This window comes from Pygocentrus nattereri, chromosome 25 (genome assembly GCF_015220715.1).
Source record: "Pygocentrus nattereri isolate fPygNat1 chromosome 25, fPygNat1.pri, whole genome shotgun sequence".
Lineage (NCBI taxonomy): Eukaryota > Metazoa > Chordata > Actinopteri > Characiformes > Serrasalmidae > Pygocentrus > Pygocentrus nattereri.
This window is the reverse complement of record NC_051235.1, coordinates 11729988-11750441: the sequence shown is the minus strand read 5'-3', so window position 1 is coordinate 11750441 and position 20454 is coordinate 11729988. Positions and strand designations below refer to the sequence as shown.

The following is a 20454-nucleotide window of genomic DNA, read 5'->3' as shown; positions in this document are numbered from 1 at the left end:
TTGGCTGCAGAGAGTTATAATGCTGGGCTGGTCTGCCTGTCTACTATTCCCAGGTTGTGGGAATTTCCCAGGTTGTGGGATCAAAAAAAAGTATCTCAATTTATTAAAAACATGTGGTGCATTCTGAAGTGCTATACACAACAACAAACGCCCTATATGGTTGTGCAGCTAAAGCCTTGTTTAACTTAAGAATGCAAAAAAATTCTGCTTTCAAAACTGAATCAATTGGTATTCAGTCCTAAAACCTTTATTAAGTGCTGTTAAAAGGAAGGGTGATGTAAAACAGTGGTTAACATGCTCCTTTAACTTTTTTTGGAATGTATGTCAGGCATCATATTTCGTCAAAAAACAAAGTTCAGAAAACTTCTTACTTGAAACACACTTACCATAGATGGGCAGTTCCCTGATCCTGTGAATAAATATTTGAAATACATAGCGCAAATATGAAATTACAACTACTTGATTTGAGTTACATTTGAAACATTACTTGTATTAACATGAAATGGGAATCAGGAGATATGGAGTTTTAAAGAAATGTTTCTTTGGCTTTTTTTTCCTTTTGCAAATTAAAAATAATTTGACATGGCAGGTGTTAAGTTTTTTTCTGTCATAAATAAATAGGTTCAAAAAGCTCTCTTTTCTCTGTTTCTCAGCACCAACAGTGCTACCCATGTTAGAGCAAAAAATAAGACAAGGATTTTACAGGTGTTAAATAGTGCACAGGAAGAGATGCTTCAATATCATACTCTCCTCCCAGTCTTTCACACTTTAAATGAACACTTTTTATATTTATAGGGAAACTCCTATAAATGCATATTCAGTGCATTTATTCAACATTTAAGGCAAACATGTAAAAGCAACAATCAGATTGGTCCTATTATGGGTGCTAAAGGATTGTTGTACCTATTTAGTAAATCAAATGTTTTTAATGCCACATTAGGGTTTGTGACAGGATAAAACATTGTGTATGTTTCAAGTCAACAGGTTTTCTGTTCTTTTCAGAGTACAAGCAATCTAATTAAAATGGATAGAACATAATATGCATAAAGGAAATACAGATTAAGCTGAAAAGGAATATTCATTTAAGAATCACGTGCCTATAAAGTCTGTTTGTGGACCCTCAGAGGTAACCACCAGGGAGGAGGTTGCTCCAGCCTCTTTATTGGTGTAGGAGCAGAAACACTACTGTAGGGCACTGAGCTGTGCTAAGGTTATACTGTAGGACATTACAGTATGTTACTGTATAAGTATTTATCCAATTTATTTATTGTGTTGCAGTTTATTACTCCCTGCTTCTAGTGCATGTTCAGTGTGTTTAATGTGCTGTTTAATGTGCTTATGCTATCTCTGCCTTTTCTGGATAGTGTGCTTGTGGATGTGTATGCTTCAGATGTGTTCTGAATAATGCTACCATTTTTTTTTCATTCCACTCAGTGAAGAATTGTTTAATCATGCTGCAAATTGCTGGGGAAACTGTAAAGGATTATGCTAAGTGCTGGCTGGGATATTAAAACAGAAGTCTAAATGAAATTGAGGTGTCGTGCTCTTCCCCAGGATGTCATTCTGGCTGCCTCCTGTACACAGCAAAACTGCTGAGTGAGGGTTATAAGTGTGTAGCATCCTTGCGATTAACAAAACTCACATATGCAGCTCTGTCTGGTGTGGTGTGTGTGTGTGCGTGTGTGCTTGGCAGCTCTCTTGGCTACCAGAGCGTTCTGTTATTTATACGTTTTGAAAGAACAGATGTGGCTTTGAGGCTCAGCTCTGTGGAGGTAAATCAGTTTTACAGCAGCAGCACACACTCTAGCACCTCTCAGCTCATTTACTGAAGAGATTATGTTGCACAAAATCAGACGACGCTGTCAGTTTGCAAATGGAGAGGATAGGATTTAACGAGCAGAGTTTCTGAAAGTGCTGGCTGATACGACAGTGTAATCTCTGTTAGCTTTCTGAGCGATGCTGGTTTAAAGTACTGCTTTGTGCCAAATTTCTATCCATATTGAGTTCTATACTCGAGGTGCCGTTCATGATGCACAAGACAAGTAGTTTAATTTTCCAAAGATGTTCTAGGCATGTTCAAATTTGCGGTATATTAAGGCAGTGCTTTTCAGAAATATAGGCATCCTTCAATTCCTGTAAGCAAGAAAAATATTTTTTTTATATTTTATATTTTGGATATGAACCACCTCATTAACCTTTCTTGTTATTCATTCACTTACACATATTTAACTGACATGTTCTAATTTTTGGAGATTTACAAGTAAATTGCTGGTAGCTGAAAAATATGCATTAAATGCTTTGAAGCATTATTAACAGACATGCAAGTAGCTGTAGGTTTTTCAGATTGCATACATTTAAACAACTACCTACCAACCAACAAACATATGAGAAAGAAGAAATCTAACTTACTAGGGATGTGCAAGTGGAAAAAAGGCATGATCCAAATGACCATGCCATATAGTTGTGATTTTGTACTTAACTTAAAGGAACTACTGCTGAACATGCTGACATGTATATACTTAAAAAGAACTCAGCACTGTTTGACATCTCAGCATTGCTTGAAGCTTGCTTTTTTGGCAGTGGTCCAGTCATAGTCAAGCAGATCTGAGAATAAATGATGTGGTGATAAATAATAAGCAGCAGTTGCAGTAAGTGGGAGGTCTCAGAACAAAAGACACAGTAATTAAGAGTTTGGTCACTTAAACCATTGTTATTTTGGCCAAAAAGACAGTTTTGCTTCTAAATGTCCTTTTTGTTATGTAAGAAACAACCTAGCTGGTTCTGGCGGAGCACAATTTGTTCATCTTTATTGCAATATTGGTTTTTACAATACTGATAATGTGGAGAGCTGTGGTAGGCAAATGAGCCCTCTTACTAATCACAGAGCTGCAAATATTGAATATTTTAATTTTCAAATATTTTATTACATATTATTTCCAATATTTGGATGTTCTGTAAGAATAAGAAAAAAACTCATGATTTATCTCACTTGACTAAATTACAGTGATTTCATTATTATTATTATTATTTTACTTTTTTCAATGATTGCTGGAATTTATGTTTTTTTCCTTTTATTAATTCTTCTTAATGAAAAAACATCACTGATAAACAGTCAAAGCCTAGAGGATCTAGCAGCCCTAACCAGGCTGCCGAGACTGTGGAAACATGTCAGTGAATTGCGGTACAGAACCAGTCACATTATTGATTAACTGATGCATTTTTAGATGTGTTGCACCTCATGAACCCAACATGCAACTCCCTCACTCACCCAGCTATCCATTCTCTCATGCATCCATGCACTTTTAGACTGTGGATTCTTTACCAGGGTGCACTTTTCGCACTCCACAGGGTTTTGGTTCTTCATAAGAGTGGTGCTTCACATCAATTAAACTGTGTGTTCTTGTTAATATTTTGCAAAGGACGTCACAATTCCAATATGTTAGCAGTATTGCTTTATTGTGGCATCGCTAATGTTCCATATTGTTCAGCCCTAGCTCATATATAGATGTTGTTCTTTTTTGTAATACTTTATGTCCTTAGATGATGATGATTTATAGTATTTGAGACTTCTATTCCATTCAGAATGTCACCAGGCCTAGCAAAAAAGGGGCCAAAAATTCCAGACGGAACTGTTCTTTAATGTCGTAATATACAGGGTGGGCCATTTATATAGATACACCCAAATAAAATGGGAAAGGTTGGTGATATTAACTTCCTGTTTGTGGCAGATTAGTATATGGGAGGGTGAAAACTTTTCAAGATGGGTGGTGACCATGGTGGCCATTTTGAAGTCAGCCATTTTGGATCCAACTTGAGTTTTTTCAATGGGAAGAGGGTCATGTGACACATCAAACTTATTGAGAATTTCAAAAGAAAAACAATTGTGTGCTTGGTTTTAACGTAACTTTATTCTTTCATGAGTTATTTACAAGTTTCTGACCACTTCTAAAATGTGTTCAAAGTTCTGCCCATTGTGTTGGATTGTCAATGCAACCCTCTTCTCCCACTCTTCACACACTGATAGCAACACCGCAGAAGAAATGCCAGCACAGGCTTCCAGTATCCGTAGTTTCAGGTGCTGCACATCTCGTTTCTTCACAGCATAGACAATTGCCTTCAGATGACCCCAAAGATAAAAGTCTAAGGGGGTCAGATCAGGAGACCTTGGGGGCCGTTCAACTGGCCCATGACGACCAATCCACTTCGGAAGTTGGCACGTTCCCTGAGTTTTTCCAGCAAGATTGTGCACCACCACATTATGGGTGTCAGGTCCGAGCATTCCTAGATGAACAGTTTCCTAGAAAGTGGATTGGTCGTTGTGGGCCAGTTGAACAGCCCCCAAGGTCTCCCGATCTGACCCTGTCAGCATATTCTTTCAACATATGCAATGTTGAGTTTAATAAATTGTAATTTATGTAATAAATGTAATTTATTTTTTGTGTTTCAGCTTCAGTGAATGTGTTGGTGACAAACTGTAAGATCTACAATGATGCAAGCTGTGACATCTCAGCAGATGGACAGCTCCTGGCTGTATTTATACCCAGCAGTCAACGAGGCTTTCCTGATGAAGGCATCCTCGCCATTTACTCCCTTGCCCCTCAAAACCTTGGAGAAATGCTCTACACCAAGAGATTCGGTGAGTTAATCCTGTGTGAAATATTTAACTAAGTTTGGTATGTCTCAGCTAATGAAACTGATTTTCATTCCAGCAGAATGCAGAGAACATCCTGATCTGGTTTGTCAGGAACTAAGGGAGGACTACTTCATGAAGCTTTAAAATTCCTTAAACATAACTGACCCCCAGTAATCCAGCATTTCTCATAAAGCCTAAGGCTTCGAGTCACGGATATCATTATTGTTCTTGCTGCAATTTCAGCTCTGACTTGTGAACTGCATACGCACATTTTAATGAGAATAATTTTTTTCTAGGCATCACAAATATATAATATAATACACAATATAATATATATACCCCACAGCAGTTTCTTCAGAAAGAAAAAAAAATAGACATTTTGGCACTTGGCTGCAGGTTTGGTGGGTTTAGAGCAGGGTGGTTTAGGGCCATTTAAAAAAAATCTCAACAAATCTGTGGGCCAGAAAAAAGCAGTTTTTATTTCATTTTTAATTAATGTCATGTAACCCAAACTGGCCATTATTTGTTCAAAATAGCAAAAACTTCAATAGTAAAATACAGATACTTGTAGTATACTATAACTATAGTATAATTTAAATGTTACACAGGCACTTAAATTATTCTGAATTTAAATGTCCCCAGGTCCTCTGTCTTTTATACTTTTAAAATCTTTTTGCTTGAACTAGACACCTAACGTCTTTTCTTTGCTGCAAGGGTTTGGGTTAGTTTCCGAGCTGCTGAGCTGACATTAAGTGTTTATACTGGTTACACTACAGCTGAAATGCATTTTGGCGATATGATTGCTGTGAAATTGCACACAATTATATACAGTTGATGTGTTACAGCTGTCCCATAGATTGTTGTTGGGGTAGGAGAGTCAAAGCACATTATATTGCAAATTAAAATACTTTTGCGAGCTGGATAGGATTGTATGGCAGGCCTGACCATGTTTGACACATGGGCTTTAGAGGATGGTTTTTATTGTGAATCACCATGTGGATTCAGAACTGAAATATAGGACTTTAATATAGGACTGTTTCTTTGGTAACTCAGTATTGAAAAACATCAATTACAATTTACCTCCTTGGTGACTCTGCAATGATTGTTTAGCAGTTTACATGATGAATTTTTGGTCTCCATTACAGTAAGAAACAGCTTCATAGACACCACTTTACACCATTTGTTTTTGGCCCTTTTCATGTTTGATGAAGTCCTTTTTTATTGTTAGGCAATGTTAGACGGTAAACAAAGTGTGTGTTTTCCTTGCCTGTTCACACATACATTACTTGTCATTGTATCTACCATCTGAGAAGCATAGAACATGTTAAATGATTCTGTAGGTTGAAAAGGATTAGCTGCTTGATGCTGTGTTACATTAAGTAAACACGCTGCCCCGCTCTAGTAAACACGCCCACTCAACCAGCCTTCACACTTCATAATCACAGCCTGATTGAACAGGCTCTTCTTTGTTGATGTTTGCGGGCTCTCTGTGTTTTAACTGTCCATTATACATTGTTCGACATACAGCCAACAGCCTAACAACTTTCCAGTAATATTCAGAGACAGGCTTTGTTTAAAGGGCTTATATTCTACATTTTCCTTGTATTTATTTATTCCCCCCCCCCCTTGTGGTCCACATAAAACATTCACATGAACATTTTCCAATCTCTCTTTATCTCTTACAATTAATCAGGCTGGTTGGTTCCTGACTCTTTAAGACAAATCTTATGTAGACTTATAAAAATGGTCTCTGTTCTTATTGATTTGTCCTATATTGTTTCTCGTTCAAAAAGCACTCAGAGCTGAAACACTCCATAGATCTTGAATACGAATGAGCAGGGCTAAACTGCTGTTGGCTGAATAGGTGAATATATGTTAAATGAGTTGGTTCTTGTGACATCACAGAAACAATGGATTTAAAATAGGCTATTTTGCAGAATGGTTTCCAAATATGGACTGTTTTGAAATTCTGATGTTTACATGTTACTTTAAGCTATTGCAAAAATATGAGTGAAATTTGGGCCCTTTAAATCTTTACTGAAGGAGGTTGTTAGAAGCTTGGTGCTAACATTACATTGAAACTGTTAAAATTAGCATAATTTCACTGCTAACAAATGAGTAAACAAAAGCTACTTTCAAAGTGTATTACAGGGTTGCTACATTAGAAATATCTGTGTAATGATATACTTGGTGACTGCTCATGTTGTAAATGTGTTTGGCCTTCAACATAAACAAACTTAAAGATTGTTGCTTTCTCCACTACAATACAATGTCCACACTCTTTATGCTGCCTTACATAGAAAATCAACAAAATTACCTTTTCTTCACACAGCTATAAATGACAGGGCGAAATATGTTGTGCAAAGATGGAATTAATTGTGTTATTTGTTTTATACTCTTCACAGTTCACAGGGATCATACAATATTTAATAGAAACTGGAAGGCCTAAGTTCATGAATGTACTATGCTATGTGGTTGGTAAGGTGTTGTTAGGATGTTCCTGTGGTATTCCAGGTGGTTGCAGAGGTGTTGCTAGGCTAGTGCTACAGAATACCAGATGGTTACCAAGGGGTTGCTAACCACCTGCTGGGGTAACCCAGATGGTTGCTATGGTGTTGATAGGTTTTTGCTGTGTTGTCCAATGTGTTGATAGGCCGTTGCTATGGTATCCCAGGTGATTAGCAAAGTGTTGCTAGGCCATTGCTATCATATCCCGAGTAGTTGCTAACATGTGTGTGTATGTGCATCTATGTGCTAATATGTATATGAGTCTGCAGCCCTAACAAGTAAAATATTACTTATTATTATTACTCTTATTAAGTGTTGTCAAGTCATTTCTGACTCCTCTCAAGCATATGGTTAGTGTTTGTCCAGAATACCCTGTGTTCTGTTTGGTTCTGAATGGTTGGTTCTTTTTTAAAAATATCTCCAAAAAAAGGTTTAGTTTGGGGGTCTGTGCTTTGAGTTAGAGGCTTAATTTGTTGGAGTATCCGTTTCTTTGTTTTCTTTGCCATTAAAGGTACTCTCAAAAACCAAAGCTGAAGTTCAAAAGCATCAATAGATCTCCTTTGATTACTTGATTAATTAGAAAATAAATAAAGTGATTGCTTGGTTACTTGAAAAAGCTTTAGTTTGGGGGTCTGTGCTTTGAGGTAGAGGCTTAATTTGTTGGAGTATCCATTTCTTTGTTTTCTTTGCCATTAAAGGTAATCTCAAAAACCAAAGCTGAAGTTCAAAAGCATCAATAGATCTCCTTTGATTACTTGATTAATTAGAAAATAAATAAAGTGATTGCTTGGTTACTTGAAAATGATCAATTGATTGCTTGATTACATCCTACTGGAATGTACACACACTCCTAGAGACACACTGAGCATGCACAATTTCATTTGCATTCATCATCATTAACACTTGTTAGCTCCTCTACTCCTGTACACATGCCAAGCTCAAGCCCTGAGGGAGAGAGGCCGATGTCTGTGAAACTGAATTTGGTTTTCACATGAAATGCTTTATTCGTAATTAGTGCCTCAGCCACTTCAGGTGCGAACTCTGCCAATTTCACACCTCTGCAGGTTTGCATATCTAAGACCCCTGGTCATAGTAATTATAAAATTTCAAAAGTGGCCATTTAGCACTAAGCATTGTCAAAACAATTATCCTGGAACTTTTTCACCAAAAATGTTTTCCTTATATTCAGTGTTTTTTTTTTCATACTGTTTCGAGTTTGCTACAGGTCGAAATGTCAACTGACGGGTAAATAGAGAGCTTTGCCTTATGGCTCAGCTCCCTATTCATCACTATAGTCTGGTACAGTGCCTGCATTACTGCTGCCACCTGTCTCATCCTGTGGCCGATCTAACAATTCCTCTTCCCATCACTCATGAACAAGACCAGAATATACTTAAATTCTTCCACCTGGGCCAAGTCCTTTCCCCTTACCTGGAAAGGGAATGCTATCCTTTTCTGGGCTAGGACAATGAACTCACACTTGGAGGTGCTGCTCCACATGGCAGCTGCAAACTGCTCCAGTGATCACTGGATGCATCCCTGTAATCCAGCCAAAAGAACATCATCATCTGCAAATAGCAGAGACACCACCCTCCAGCCTCCACATTTAATGCCCTCCTTACCTCGGCTACGCCTTCACACCCTGTCCATGAGTATCATGTACAGGAGTGGAGATAAAGCTAACAATTACACTTCCATAATTTCTCGCATTGAATTCAAACTCCTCATAATTACTTATAAAGATCGTAGGGACGTGTCTACAGTCCTCACATCTGCTGAGGGTAGATTATTTAGTACCATAGCCTCCAAGATTTGAAATGTCTTACTTGAACACCTTCATTGCTACCCTTTTTTCTTTAAAACCAAACTTAAGATGTCTTTATAACACAGCTCTGTTGTGGTATAATGGCCAAACTCAGCAGCCCCACTCACCCACTTCACAAACATATGCAATCATATATACACTAATAATCCAAAATGTTACCACCTTTCTAATATGCTGTTGATTCGCCATGTGTCACCATAGCAGCTCTGACGTGAACTTTACAAGACCTCTGCAAGTGCCTTGTGGTAATTGGCAACAAGATGTTAGCAGCAGATTCTTTAAGTCCTGTAAGTTCCACGATGGAGCTATTGCAGTTTAACACATAGTTTCTGATCCAACATGATAGTCTTTGTTGCCCTCACACATCCATGAGCCTCGGGTGCCCAACTCACTGTCATCGGTTTGTGGTTTGTCCCTCTTCAAACCACTGTTGGTCCGTACTCACCACCGTTGACTGGAAACACTCCACAAGTCTTGCTGTTTTGGGGGTGCTCCAAGCCAGTCATCTGATCATAGTGATTTGCCAATTGCCCTTGCCCATTTCTTCTGCATTCAGCATATTGACTGCAACAATCAGCTGTTCACTTACCATCTGTTGTATGCCAGACCTTGACATGCGCTGTTGTTACGAGCTAATATTAATTTCAATTGTGAGTGATCAGTGTTTTCGTTCATCTTAACTGCCTTGTTATTGACTTGTTCTGTGGTAGTTTTTTCTCACATTTCATGTTTTGTACACCATTCTTCTGAGAAAAGCACAATATTAATAAAAGAAAAATCTTGTCATTATGTTACTTTTTTTTTTTTTCCATTTGCAGGTCCAAATGCTATCTCAGTGAGCCTGTCTCCAATGGGCCGTTATGTGATGGTGGGCTTGGCATCTCGTCGTATACTGTTGCATCATGTCACTGATCACATGGTGGCGCAGGTCTTCCGGCTGCAGCAGCCTCATGGTGGGGAGACCTCCATGAGGGTAAGTTACTGTTGCCACTACAGACTACAGTATTGATAACAATAATTAACCCAAAGATGTAAGGCTAATAAAAGCATTTTTTAATTTTATACTACAGAACGCAATTTTGCATTAGCATTCTCCTCCAGGCATGTTTAGTGTTTGTGACATTGCATTAGCATAGTCCTCCGTTGTGTCTGACCTAATGGCTAACTTAGTTTTTGCTTTAAGTGCTAAAGCTTCAGCCTCAATGCTCTCGAGGACACATAGCAAGTCCATTTAAGATGTGGGATATACAGCGAACAAGTGAAGGCATGATAATGAATCATGTCAAGTTAAAAAGACACATTTAAAACACTGTAGTCATCACATCTAAGGGTGGTATTTTTCAGGCGCAATTTGATGATTTCGATTCAGGTTCTGAAAATGCAATTAAAATTTATAATGAAATTGCTCTCAATGCAGTTTTGATTTCTATGACCTACATTTTGATGTTTTCTTGTATGTCATTATTAAGATTCACTGCAGCTTAGATGTACTTTCTGTTTTTGGTAGCTTATATTTCGCTGCTGTCAGAACAAAACGTTAAACGTTAAAAAAATGCCTGTAGTGTTTTATATTGTATGTAAATTTCATGATGAATGGACCAAGATAAACGAACCACAATGCTTTGGAAAGAAGTCTGGTTCCATTCATTTACATTAAAAGTACAGAATGCTTTTTCCTTCTCCTGTAAAGTTAGCATTTTGGAGATACAAGGTTTGCTCCAACACCAGCAATTAGCTTTTTTAATATTAACTGGTTTAATTAAAATACTTTAATGAAAATCACATATTAAATACTATAAAAATGAGTAATAAAAGGACTGGAATACTGCAAATGAGCGCGTTCCAAAGCTGTGTCTGTGTGCTTCTCCAGTTTGTTAGGATGCTTCAATTGTAAGCATCCTAACAATGTCGGTATATCAATGTAAGTGATAATAAGGTTGCTAAATGGTTCTTGGCTTGGGCATATGGTTATAATAACAACACTTCAATTTGTGTAACTTTAAAAAGGTTCTGCGCACTCACACACCTTTCTCTAGGGTACCAAAAGTGGTTCTCAATAGCATTACTTTGTAAGAGGGGAGCTACATCACAGATTGAGTCATGCAACTAGCACTCATTTCCAGGTGTGCTGATCAGCTTGTTTGGTAGCTGACAGATGAAAAGATTTGGTGACAACCCTGCGTTGGAGGAAGATGAGTGTGAGCTTTTGTGCAGCTGTCATAGCACACTGTCATGCTGTCTATAGCATTGTTAACTGCCTAAGGCTAAAACAGGAAGAAAACTGACATAAAAGAAACAGAACAAAGGAAATTGTTACACCTGTTTTTGTTAAAATAGGCTTATTCTTAACATGCTCACCTTATTAGGAACACGTGGAAATGAGTATGCTTTAGTTGGAATATTGAGCCATAATGGGTCTCTAGAAGCATAGCTAATATCTTTAGAACCATAGCTAATGTCTCACCCTTCACACTATATCCTCTTCAAGCCTGTTTCAGTTTCTTGATCTTAAAAGAATTGTTCTTTTGCTTCCCTGTCTCCAGGGATATGGAGGTTTTATGAGTCAGTCTTGTTATCTTCACCTCTTGGGGCACTCTTTAGATGTGCTTCATTGGCTGGTGGATGTATGTGGATGGGTGGATGTGTACAGATTACATTGGATGCCCTCCAAGGCTGTATGTGTGTTGGATGCTTTCCTTTATGAATGAGACCATGTTTCAGCAGATACTTTCAATTTATTCTGTACTGTAAAAAAGTCAGAGAGCATCCTTCGTTATTTAATTTCCAGTGAAAACAGTAATTAGGTACAGTAAAAAATTCTAAATTAATAGAAGATAAATTCTTCCCAATGGGTCACAATATGATTCATTATCACTGTCAGATAAACAGTACTTAACCACACAAACCCGACAAGACCTGCACCAGGGCAAATAAATTTGAAAAAAGGAATGCCAATCCTTCAAACGTGTGCATCCCAGTTGGAAACAGTTCAAGAAATTTAATGTGTTGAACTGGAGAATTTTGTGTGCTGCTGTGCTTCTGTCACTGTAAAAATGGATGAGGATTCTTTTATTGTTGGATGCACTTTTTTTTTCTTTTTAAAGCACATTCAAAGCAGTTCAGATCACACACACATACACACGTTATCTAAGCCGATTATCCTTCTGCGAAGTGGGGGTGCTGGAGCTTGGTCCCCTGGCCGGGAATTGAACCCAGGCCTTTCTTGCTGTGAGGCAACAGCGTAACCCACTGCAACAGTTCACAGCAGTAAGCGCTTATTGTTTTATTTGATCAGTATTGATGTGTAACTTTTGTTTAATCAAGACTGACATGTCGCTTACAATCTTATTAATGTGTTCATATAGGTAGTTTGTGATAAACTAAATAAAAATCTTAAAATTTTTGTATTTTTATGCCATATTCTGTGGATCAAATAAACAAAGCAATCCTGAAATGAAAGAGCAAATTAAGTAGCAAAAAAGACACATTTAGTTTTGGGCTCAGAGATAAAGCTTTGATTTTTCAGAGATTGGAGAAAATTGAATTTCAACGCTTGCTTCAGTTTTAAAAAGAATCCGATGTTTCTTTGCAGCCATCCACTGTGGGAAGTCAGTGCTGTGGGTCTGCAAGGATGTGTTGCTGTCAGGAAGCTGCTAATCAGAAAAGGATGCAAACAAAAATAAGAAAAACATTTGCACATTTGTTTGGGCCACAATCATAAGACAAGAGCCTAATGTCAACCTCCGTAGAGCGCAGAAAATGGAGCACGTGCCGGTTAAAAATTTATGCAGCATTGCAGTCCATCAATTTTAGACTGTGTGAAAGACAGCATTAATATATGGGTGTTTATTTTCACAACTTGATTTGTATCTATTTCATCTGTAAAAACCTGTATTTTGGCCAAAAATATCAACCGATACTGATACATAGCCAATCAGTCATTCCAAGTCAAGTATAGAGCAAAAGCTAAAACAAACATATCCAAAGGTGTCTTGGTTGGCTCTGCAGTTGCGCAGTATATCGTTTGTTAATGATTTTGTTGATATTGGCCTTTGCAGCACTGATATTGCAGAGGGTATTTTGATGAAACAAATAATTTGTAATGAATATATTAAATGATTTTGTAAAATAAAATTAAAAGCCTGGAAGATATGGAATGCAATGCAATGGTCCAGTTATGTTCTCTAACTAAAAATACTGAAGACATACCCTTGAGGGTCCCACTGCAGTGACAGAAAATATAGTACTACATTATATCCTTTTTTTTTTTTCTTTTTTTTTGTCCAATCTCTACCGTTGTAAGAGCTAAGCCTGTGGGAACAGAGCAACACACCATGGTTACAGCATATATTATACTGATTAAAGTCACCCTTTATACTAATCTCAGACTGATTTTGGCATTTCTTTTATAGTAGCTAATAATGGGATTTTGTACTGGACTGTAAAGCTTGTAAAATGAAGAAGTTGCCCCTATTTTGAAAGTATTAATAGAGCCTTTGGTTCAGACATTAGTAGTTTATTGTATAGCAACACAAGGTCTGTCATCAGCACTTTGTATGCTTAGTTTTATTGACATCATAGTATAACTAAGTGCCAGATTGGAAATATTTAAAGGATAACACAACCTCTTATACCCACAATGTGCATCTACTGCAGAAGAGTAGAACAGTGTCTAAGGCCTTTGATTAGGATCCTGACCTATATACTAAGAGAGAAATACACAGGGAGACAAAGAGGGAGAGAGGGTTTAGTTGAGTCGAGTCAGAAGCATTAATGGAGTGAGCTGTGGGGTGGGCTCCTGGCTGCTGTTTTCATAAGCCCTCTGTGTGATGGGATTTCCGACTGATTCTCAGCATGGATTTATTTTGGAGAGTTGGACCAGGATGGGCTAATTTCCCTCCTGTTCTCTTGGTGCATCTCACACCCCAATACACCCAAATACATGTCTTTGACTAAAGGGACACAGAAACAGGGCAGAACACCAAGCACTGATTGTTTGTGTGTGTATATGTGCATCTGTGTGCCTTAGCACTGTTATATGCTTAAAGTACGTGCCTAAAGGTAACTAAGCAGACAAAGTCAAGATTTAGGTAGTAGGCTTTCCAGCAAGAGAGAACAAGCTAACTACCAGCATGTGTGTGTAATCTGATGTTACATGTTGCATGTTATCTGTGCTGAGCATGCTGTTGATGTTCATGCATTCGCTTCAAGATCTCTCACCGGTTTCCTTACTCTTAGGGAGTTTTTCCTTGCCACTGGCGCCATTGGCTTGCTCATGAAGGCTTGGACCTAGATTTTTCTGTGAAGCTTCTTTGTGACAACATCTGTTGTATATAAAGTGCTATATAAATAAACTTTGACTTGACTAAATAAACTTTGACTTGATTTGAGAGTAGTGCTCGCAATAGCGTTCAGCCTTGATTCCACTTGATCCTGAAAGCCTCAGGCAGACACACTCGCTGGGCAATCCTGTCTTCAGTATATAGCTGTTACACAGTTGGCCAATTTATCTGGTATGATTGTATCAGCTGCAGCTTTTAAGTAGCGTCACTACTGGAGACGTGCACATCATGGATCCATAAACCCCTTTTCTGCATCTTGATATAGATACACATACATACATAACAGAAGTATAAATCAGCCTTAACATTTCTCTACTATTTTTGTATACTTGTTTTACAGAGAATATGCCACCATATAAATATCTGTTGACCTTTCTATTGCCTTTTTATTGATGGTTGTGGTAGAAGGGGGCTGACAAGTTGTGCAGCAGTAGATGCTCTGCAGTGAGTAATTGTAACCCTCAAACCTACAAAGTTCCGAGTAATTGTCAGAGTAAAGTTAGTTGTATCAAGGCAGGATGGCTATTTAACATATAAACTACACTGTGGCGTGAGTAATAGAGTGCAGTTTGACAATGGACAAATGTGAAGAAATATGCATAAAGATGGACCCGGTGTCCAGACTCTTGTGTGATTAGCCCTTAGCCTAGTATATGTACACTATAATATATATAAACTATATTCCACAAGTATTCACTCACCCATCCAAATCATTGAATTCAGGTGTTCCAATCACTTCCATGGCCACAGGTGTATAAACCACACACCTTGGCATGACTGCTTCTACAAACATTTGTGAAAGAATGGGTTGCTCTGAGGAGCTCAGTGAATTCCAGCTTAGTACTGTGATAGGACGCCACCTGTGCAACCAATTATGAAATTTCCTACTACTAAATATTCCACAGTCAACTGTCAGTGGTATTATAACAAAGTGGAAGCGATTGGGAACGACATCAACTCAGCCATGAAGTGGTAAACCACATAAAATGACAAAGCTGCGTCAGCGGATGCTGAGGCGCATAGTGCGCAGAGGTTGCCAACTTTCTGCAGAGTCAATTGCTACAGACCTCCAAACTTCATGTGGCCTTCAGATTAGCTCAAGAACAATGTAGAGAGCTTCATGGAGTGGGTTTCCATGGCTGAGCAGCTGCATCCAAGCCTTACATCACCAAGTGCAATGCAAAGTGTGGAATGTAGTGGTGTGAAGTGCCACCACTGGACTGTAGAGCAGTGGAGACTAGACTAGTTTTCTAGAATTACTAATCATGCTTCTCCATCTGGCAATCTGGTGGGCGAGTCTGGGTTTGGTGGTTGCCAGGAGAATGATAATTATCTGACTGCATTGTGCCAAATGTAAAGTTTGGTGTAGGGGGGATTATGGTGTGGGGTTGTTTTTCAGGGCTCGGTTCCAGTGAAATTAACTCTTAATGCTTCAGCAGTCCAAGAGATTTTGGACAATTTCATGCTCCCAACTTTATGGGAACAGTTAGGGGATGGCCCCTTCCTGTTCCAACATTACTTCACACCAGTGCACAAAGCAAGGTCCGTAAAGACATGGATGAGCGAGTTTGGTGTGGAAGAACTTGACTGGCCTGTGCAGTCCTGACCTCAACCGTATAGAACACCTTTGGGATGAATTAGGGCGGAGCCTGCGAGCCAGGCCTTCTCGTCCAACATCAGTGTCTGACCTCATAAATGCGCTTTTGGAAGAATGATCAAAAATTCCCATAAACACACTCTGAACCTTGTGGAAGCCTTCCCAGAAGCGTTGAAGCTGTTATAGCTGCAAATGGTGGGCTAACATCATAGTAAACCCTATGGATTAAGATTGGGCTATCACTCAAGTTCAAGTAGGAAATATAGTGTGTGCGCGCGTGTGTGTGTGTGTGTGTGTGTGTGTGTGTGTGAAATCAGATCAGACATTTTATTTGTACTGTGATACATCTTTTTGGCCATAATGCCACTACTGGGCATAAGACTTTTGATGTTAATGCTGTTGTTTTATAGCTCATAATTCATATGTAATGATTTCTTGAGAATTCTGCTTACATCATCACTCCAGGCATGAGCAATGTATAGCTTGAACAGTATTGATGTACTGCAATAACACATTCAGCATGGTTACTTCTGTTATGAAAAAGAACACTTGTTTGTGTGGGAGAATTTTGGTCACAGGCTGAACTCATTACAATTTTAATTTTTTAATAAATGTAAGTTTTGACAGAGTTTCGTTGTTGAATTATCTTGTACTCTGTATGTATTTCCAGAATAAATCACTAAGGAGGATATATATGCACAAAATGGATATTAACCACTACAAATATTAGCTGTTTTCGCTGCCCCCACAGGCCACATGATTTTACTGTAGCCATAGCAACACCGCTGCTCACACCGTGGGGTTTATGCAAGTGAGAGTTCATAGCTCTATCATCTGTTTTTAGGAGCATTTGTTTTTACTGACATGTATTAATTGTTTACTCATTTTGAGCAGTGTTTCCATTGTTGTTAGTGGTATTGTAACTCTCATGGGTTTATGAGAATATTTTTTACATCTACACAAATAAATATTTATAAGTCATTATTGTTTACATGGAGGGAGATGAACAGAGAAGGGAGGAAAATACAGAAAATATTTTTTTTCCATTATTTATTTATTTGTTAGTTCTCTTGTTTTGATGTTGCAGGATTTTGACATAGCTGTTTTCTCTCTGTTTTGCTTTTGGGGCAGCTGATTGTGATGCTATGTCTGTATGCGTGCATGATGAGACTGTGAGGCATCTGGTTTGTTGCTTTTAGTTTTTAATAAAATTTTTAATTAAATTAATTAAGAGGTTGTTTTTAGTTAAAGTATGAATAATGAGGTTGGGGGGCTGAAATACTACTGTATAATGTATATAGCACTGTTGCTATATACAAGGTAACACTCCTGTGCACTGAAATGATGTTGCATGAAAGCAAGTCTGCTATTAAAATTTATGCCAGCACTAGCAACTGTAGCTTACCACGGCCAAAACTATTTAACTACCACGTTTGACAAAGCTTGCTGGTTTGTGGAGTGCTCTAATGAGGTTTTAAATCTTGTGATATTAATTCAATGCACAACAGTGTGAGGTTTTATGTAGCAATAGTTGTGTTTTGGCTTTTTAACAACTTTCAAGGGAACTGGGTGATGATTTGTGGAAAAATATTAGTACAGCAAAATGTATCAGCTCTGGAAAATGTGTGTTTACCGCAGGACATGATAGCAGCATTTTTTACAAATGCCATTCCCTTTTGTCATAGAGAAAATGGGCTTAAGTCCGGAGTTCCAAATATGGGAATGACACCGACTAAAGAATGATGACATAACTTCAGAGGTCTATTTAGTTTTTTACTGGCTATGCAGAGGGAAAGTGCAGAGCGACAGGATCTGCTGGTCACATTCAAAACATTTTGAATTGCCTTTCATTTCACCATGAGGAAATGTTTGATGATGGATTAAAATCCATGAAAGCTGGATCATTGTGTCACTGTACAATGAAAACAATATAACAGCAGGATGTTTCGTGAGCCATTTAACAATGAACATAGCCATAGTATGAGATGTAAGTGAATATGAAGGTTTGCTTCACAACCTGTAATGTAAAGCATTGCAATTTATTGATAACCTGTGTTTTAAACTCAAACAGCAGGGGCCACAGTATTTGAGTCATGCAGAGTGGGAGCAGAGCAGCGTGATTTTGCTCTGAGCTCCAGTACCACTAAATCCGCCAAACCAGACAGTACTTATCCCCACACTAGCTCTGCGTGACATGAGTGATGCAGCGTAACTGCTACAGTTCACGTCATCAATTTTGCTTCACTAATGATAAAGAAGATCCGCTTAAAAGCATGTGCATTTGTTTACCCTCATCAGTTTTCTGACTTGTGATTGCACCATCGTTTCAAGCCTATACTTACAGAGAAAAGCCTGCTAGCACAGAAATAGTTGTTTGTTTACTAATGCTGATAAATTATATAATTCATGAAATGAAGTGCATAGTGTTTTGTTCATACATTCAAGACACAAAATAAATATAAGAATGAATCATATGGAGTGGACATGAAGTGTTTTTTTTCCTCTTGATGTGTGAGTGAAAAGCGAGAGGAGTTGGAGTGGAGTGATTACAGAATGCTTAGAGCATGGAGCAGAAATGTCTGCCGTTACATTCCACTCACACACATGTAATTCAATATCATATCAAAGTATTTGCCAATAGCAATCCAATATTTGAAACTAACAATAAAAAAAAGAAATGATTAATAGTTAACTAGATTAATTGGATTACTTTGTGTTTTTTTTTACTTTGTGGTTTTGTCTTGTTTTCTTTAAAATGACACTTTGTCACATATTTAAAGCAGTGTTTTTTGTTACAGCTATATGAGTGAACAAAATTAGCTTAATCAGAATGTGTTTATTACCTTCAGTAATTCAACTTGAACCTGAACATAAAAAACAAAAGAACGCAGACTGAGTATAGAAATGAGTGAACTGCTGTTTCCAATATTTTTAAACAACATCTTGTGGGAGCAACAGAGGCTACCTGTTCCAAATTCTCCAAAGCCATTTTACTCTCATAATTGTATTCCTACAAACCCGTTTTCAAAAAACTTGAATAAAATGTGAATAAAAGCAGAACGCAATACTGTTCTTCTTTTTTAACTGAAGGTACAAAAACATATCAGATGTTGAAACTGAGAAATGTTTTTTTTTTTTTTTTAAAGACAGATGCCCATCTTGAATTTGATGACAGCGATACATTTTAAAAAGACAGGGTCATGTTTACCACTGTGTTGCATTACCTTTACATTTAACAGCACTCTGTAATTGTTTGGAAACTGATGAGACCAGTTGCTGTAGTTTTGGAAGTGAAAGGTTTTCCTATTCTTGTTTTATACAGGGTTTCACCTGCTCAACAGTTTCGAGCTCTCCTTTGTCATATTTTTGTTTGAAAATGTGGCAAATGTTTTCAGTGGGTGACAGGTGAGGACTGCAGGCAGACCAGTTTAGCTGTTTAGACTCTTACTACAGAGTCATGTCATAATACATGTAGAATGTGATTTTGCATTGTCTTGCTGAAATAAGCAAGGCCTTGTCTGAAAATGATGTTGTTTGGGTGACAGCATATGTTGTTCCAAAACCTGTTTATATCATTCAGCATTAATGTTGTCTTAACAGATGTGAAAATCGCCCATGTCATGTGCACTGGTAGCAAGCTGGATGGTCCCTCTACTCTTTAGCCTGGAGGACGTGGCGTCCATGATTTCCAAAAAGCATTTAAATTTTTGATTTGTGGGACCACAGGACACTTTTCCACTTCATCTCAGTCTATCTTAAGTGAAGTCTGTCCCAGAGAAGGTGATTTCCACTACAGAATTGTATCTTTTTTAATCCATTGCTGCCTGAGGTCTCCCAAGATTACAGCCAACAATTAGCTGTGAGATGTTCCACCAGGTGTTTTTAGCATTACGTAACTTCACCAATCTTTTGACCATATCACAACTTTTTTGAAACATGCTGCAGGCATCAAATAGAAAATGGGAATTTATTTAAAAGAATGTCATTTGCAACATTTGATAAGTTGTCTTTGAATTATTTTCAATTATATACATTTTAATCCTCCTAATGACCACTGGGATAGGCTCTAGCTCCCCCCTGCAACCCAGAAGGGTAAGCAATTTAGAAAATGTGTGTGTGTGTGTGTGTGTGTGTGTGTGTGTGTGTGTGTGTGTGTGTGTATAGAGTTTTTAAATGATTTGTACATGTTATACTTTTACATTTTGCACAGTGTCTCAACTTTTTTGGAAATTAGGCTGTAGGAGAATTATTTATTTCAACTTTGCTGTTGCTTTTGTTAGTTTGCTGCTTGTTAGTTTATTATTCCTAGCATCAGGGCTCTATTTGTAAATGACACCTCGGATTCAGATTCATTCTTGTTTCCTCTTTTCTGCTGATATCAGCCCTGTACATATACCAGGTATCAGATTAGGGCCATCTCTAGTGAATGTTGAGAGCAGATGCATATACACATAGACAAATGCACTTATTTTAACAGAAAACATTAAATGATATATTAATCAAAGGTCACAGATTTAATTTTCTTAGAGGCTGGAAAAATGATCAGAAT

The 20454-nt window shown here is 37.9% G+C and overlaps 1 protein-coding gene across 5 annotated transcripts in view; it reads left to right on the top strand.

Annotated features, from left to right (window-relative positions):
* Positions 1–20454, top strand: part of ambra1a (autophagy/beclin-1 regulator 1a) — a 145505-nt gene that overhangs the window by 84175 nt on the left and 40876 nt on the right. For all 5 annotated transcript variants that reach the window (XM_017709585.2, XM_017709583.2, XM_037534499.1 and 2 more), the window contains 2 exons: positions 4448–4636; positions 9785–9939. In XM_017709585.2, coding sequence (XP_017565074.1) covers positions 4448–4636; positions 9785–9939 — 344 coding nt within the window. The remainder of the gene's footprint in view (positions 1–4447; positions 4637–9784; positions 9940–20454) is intronic.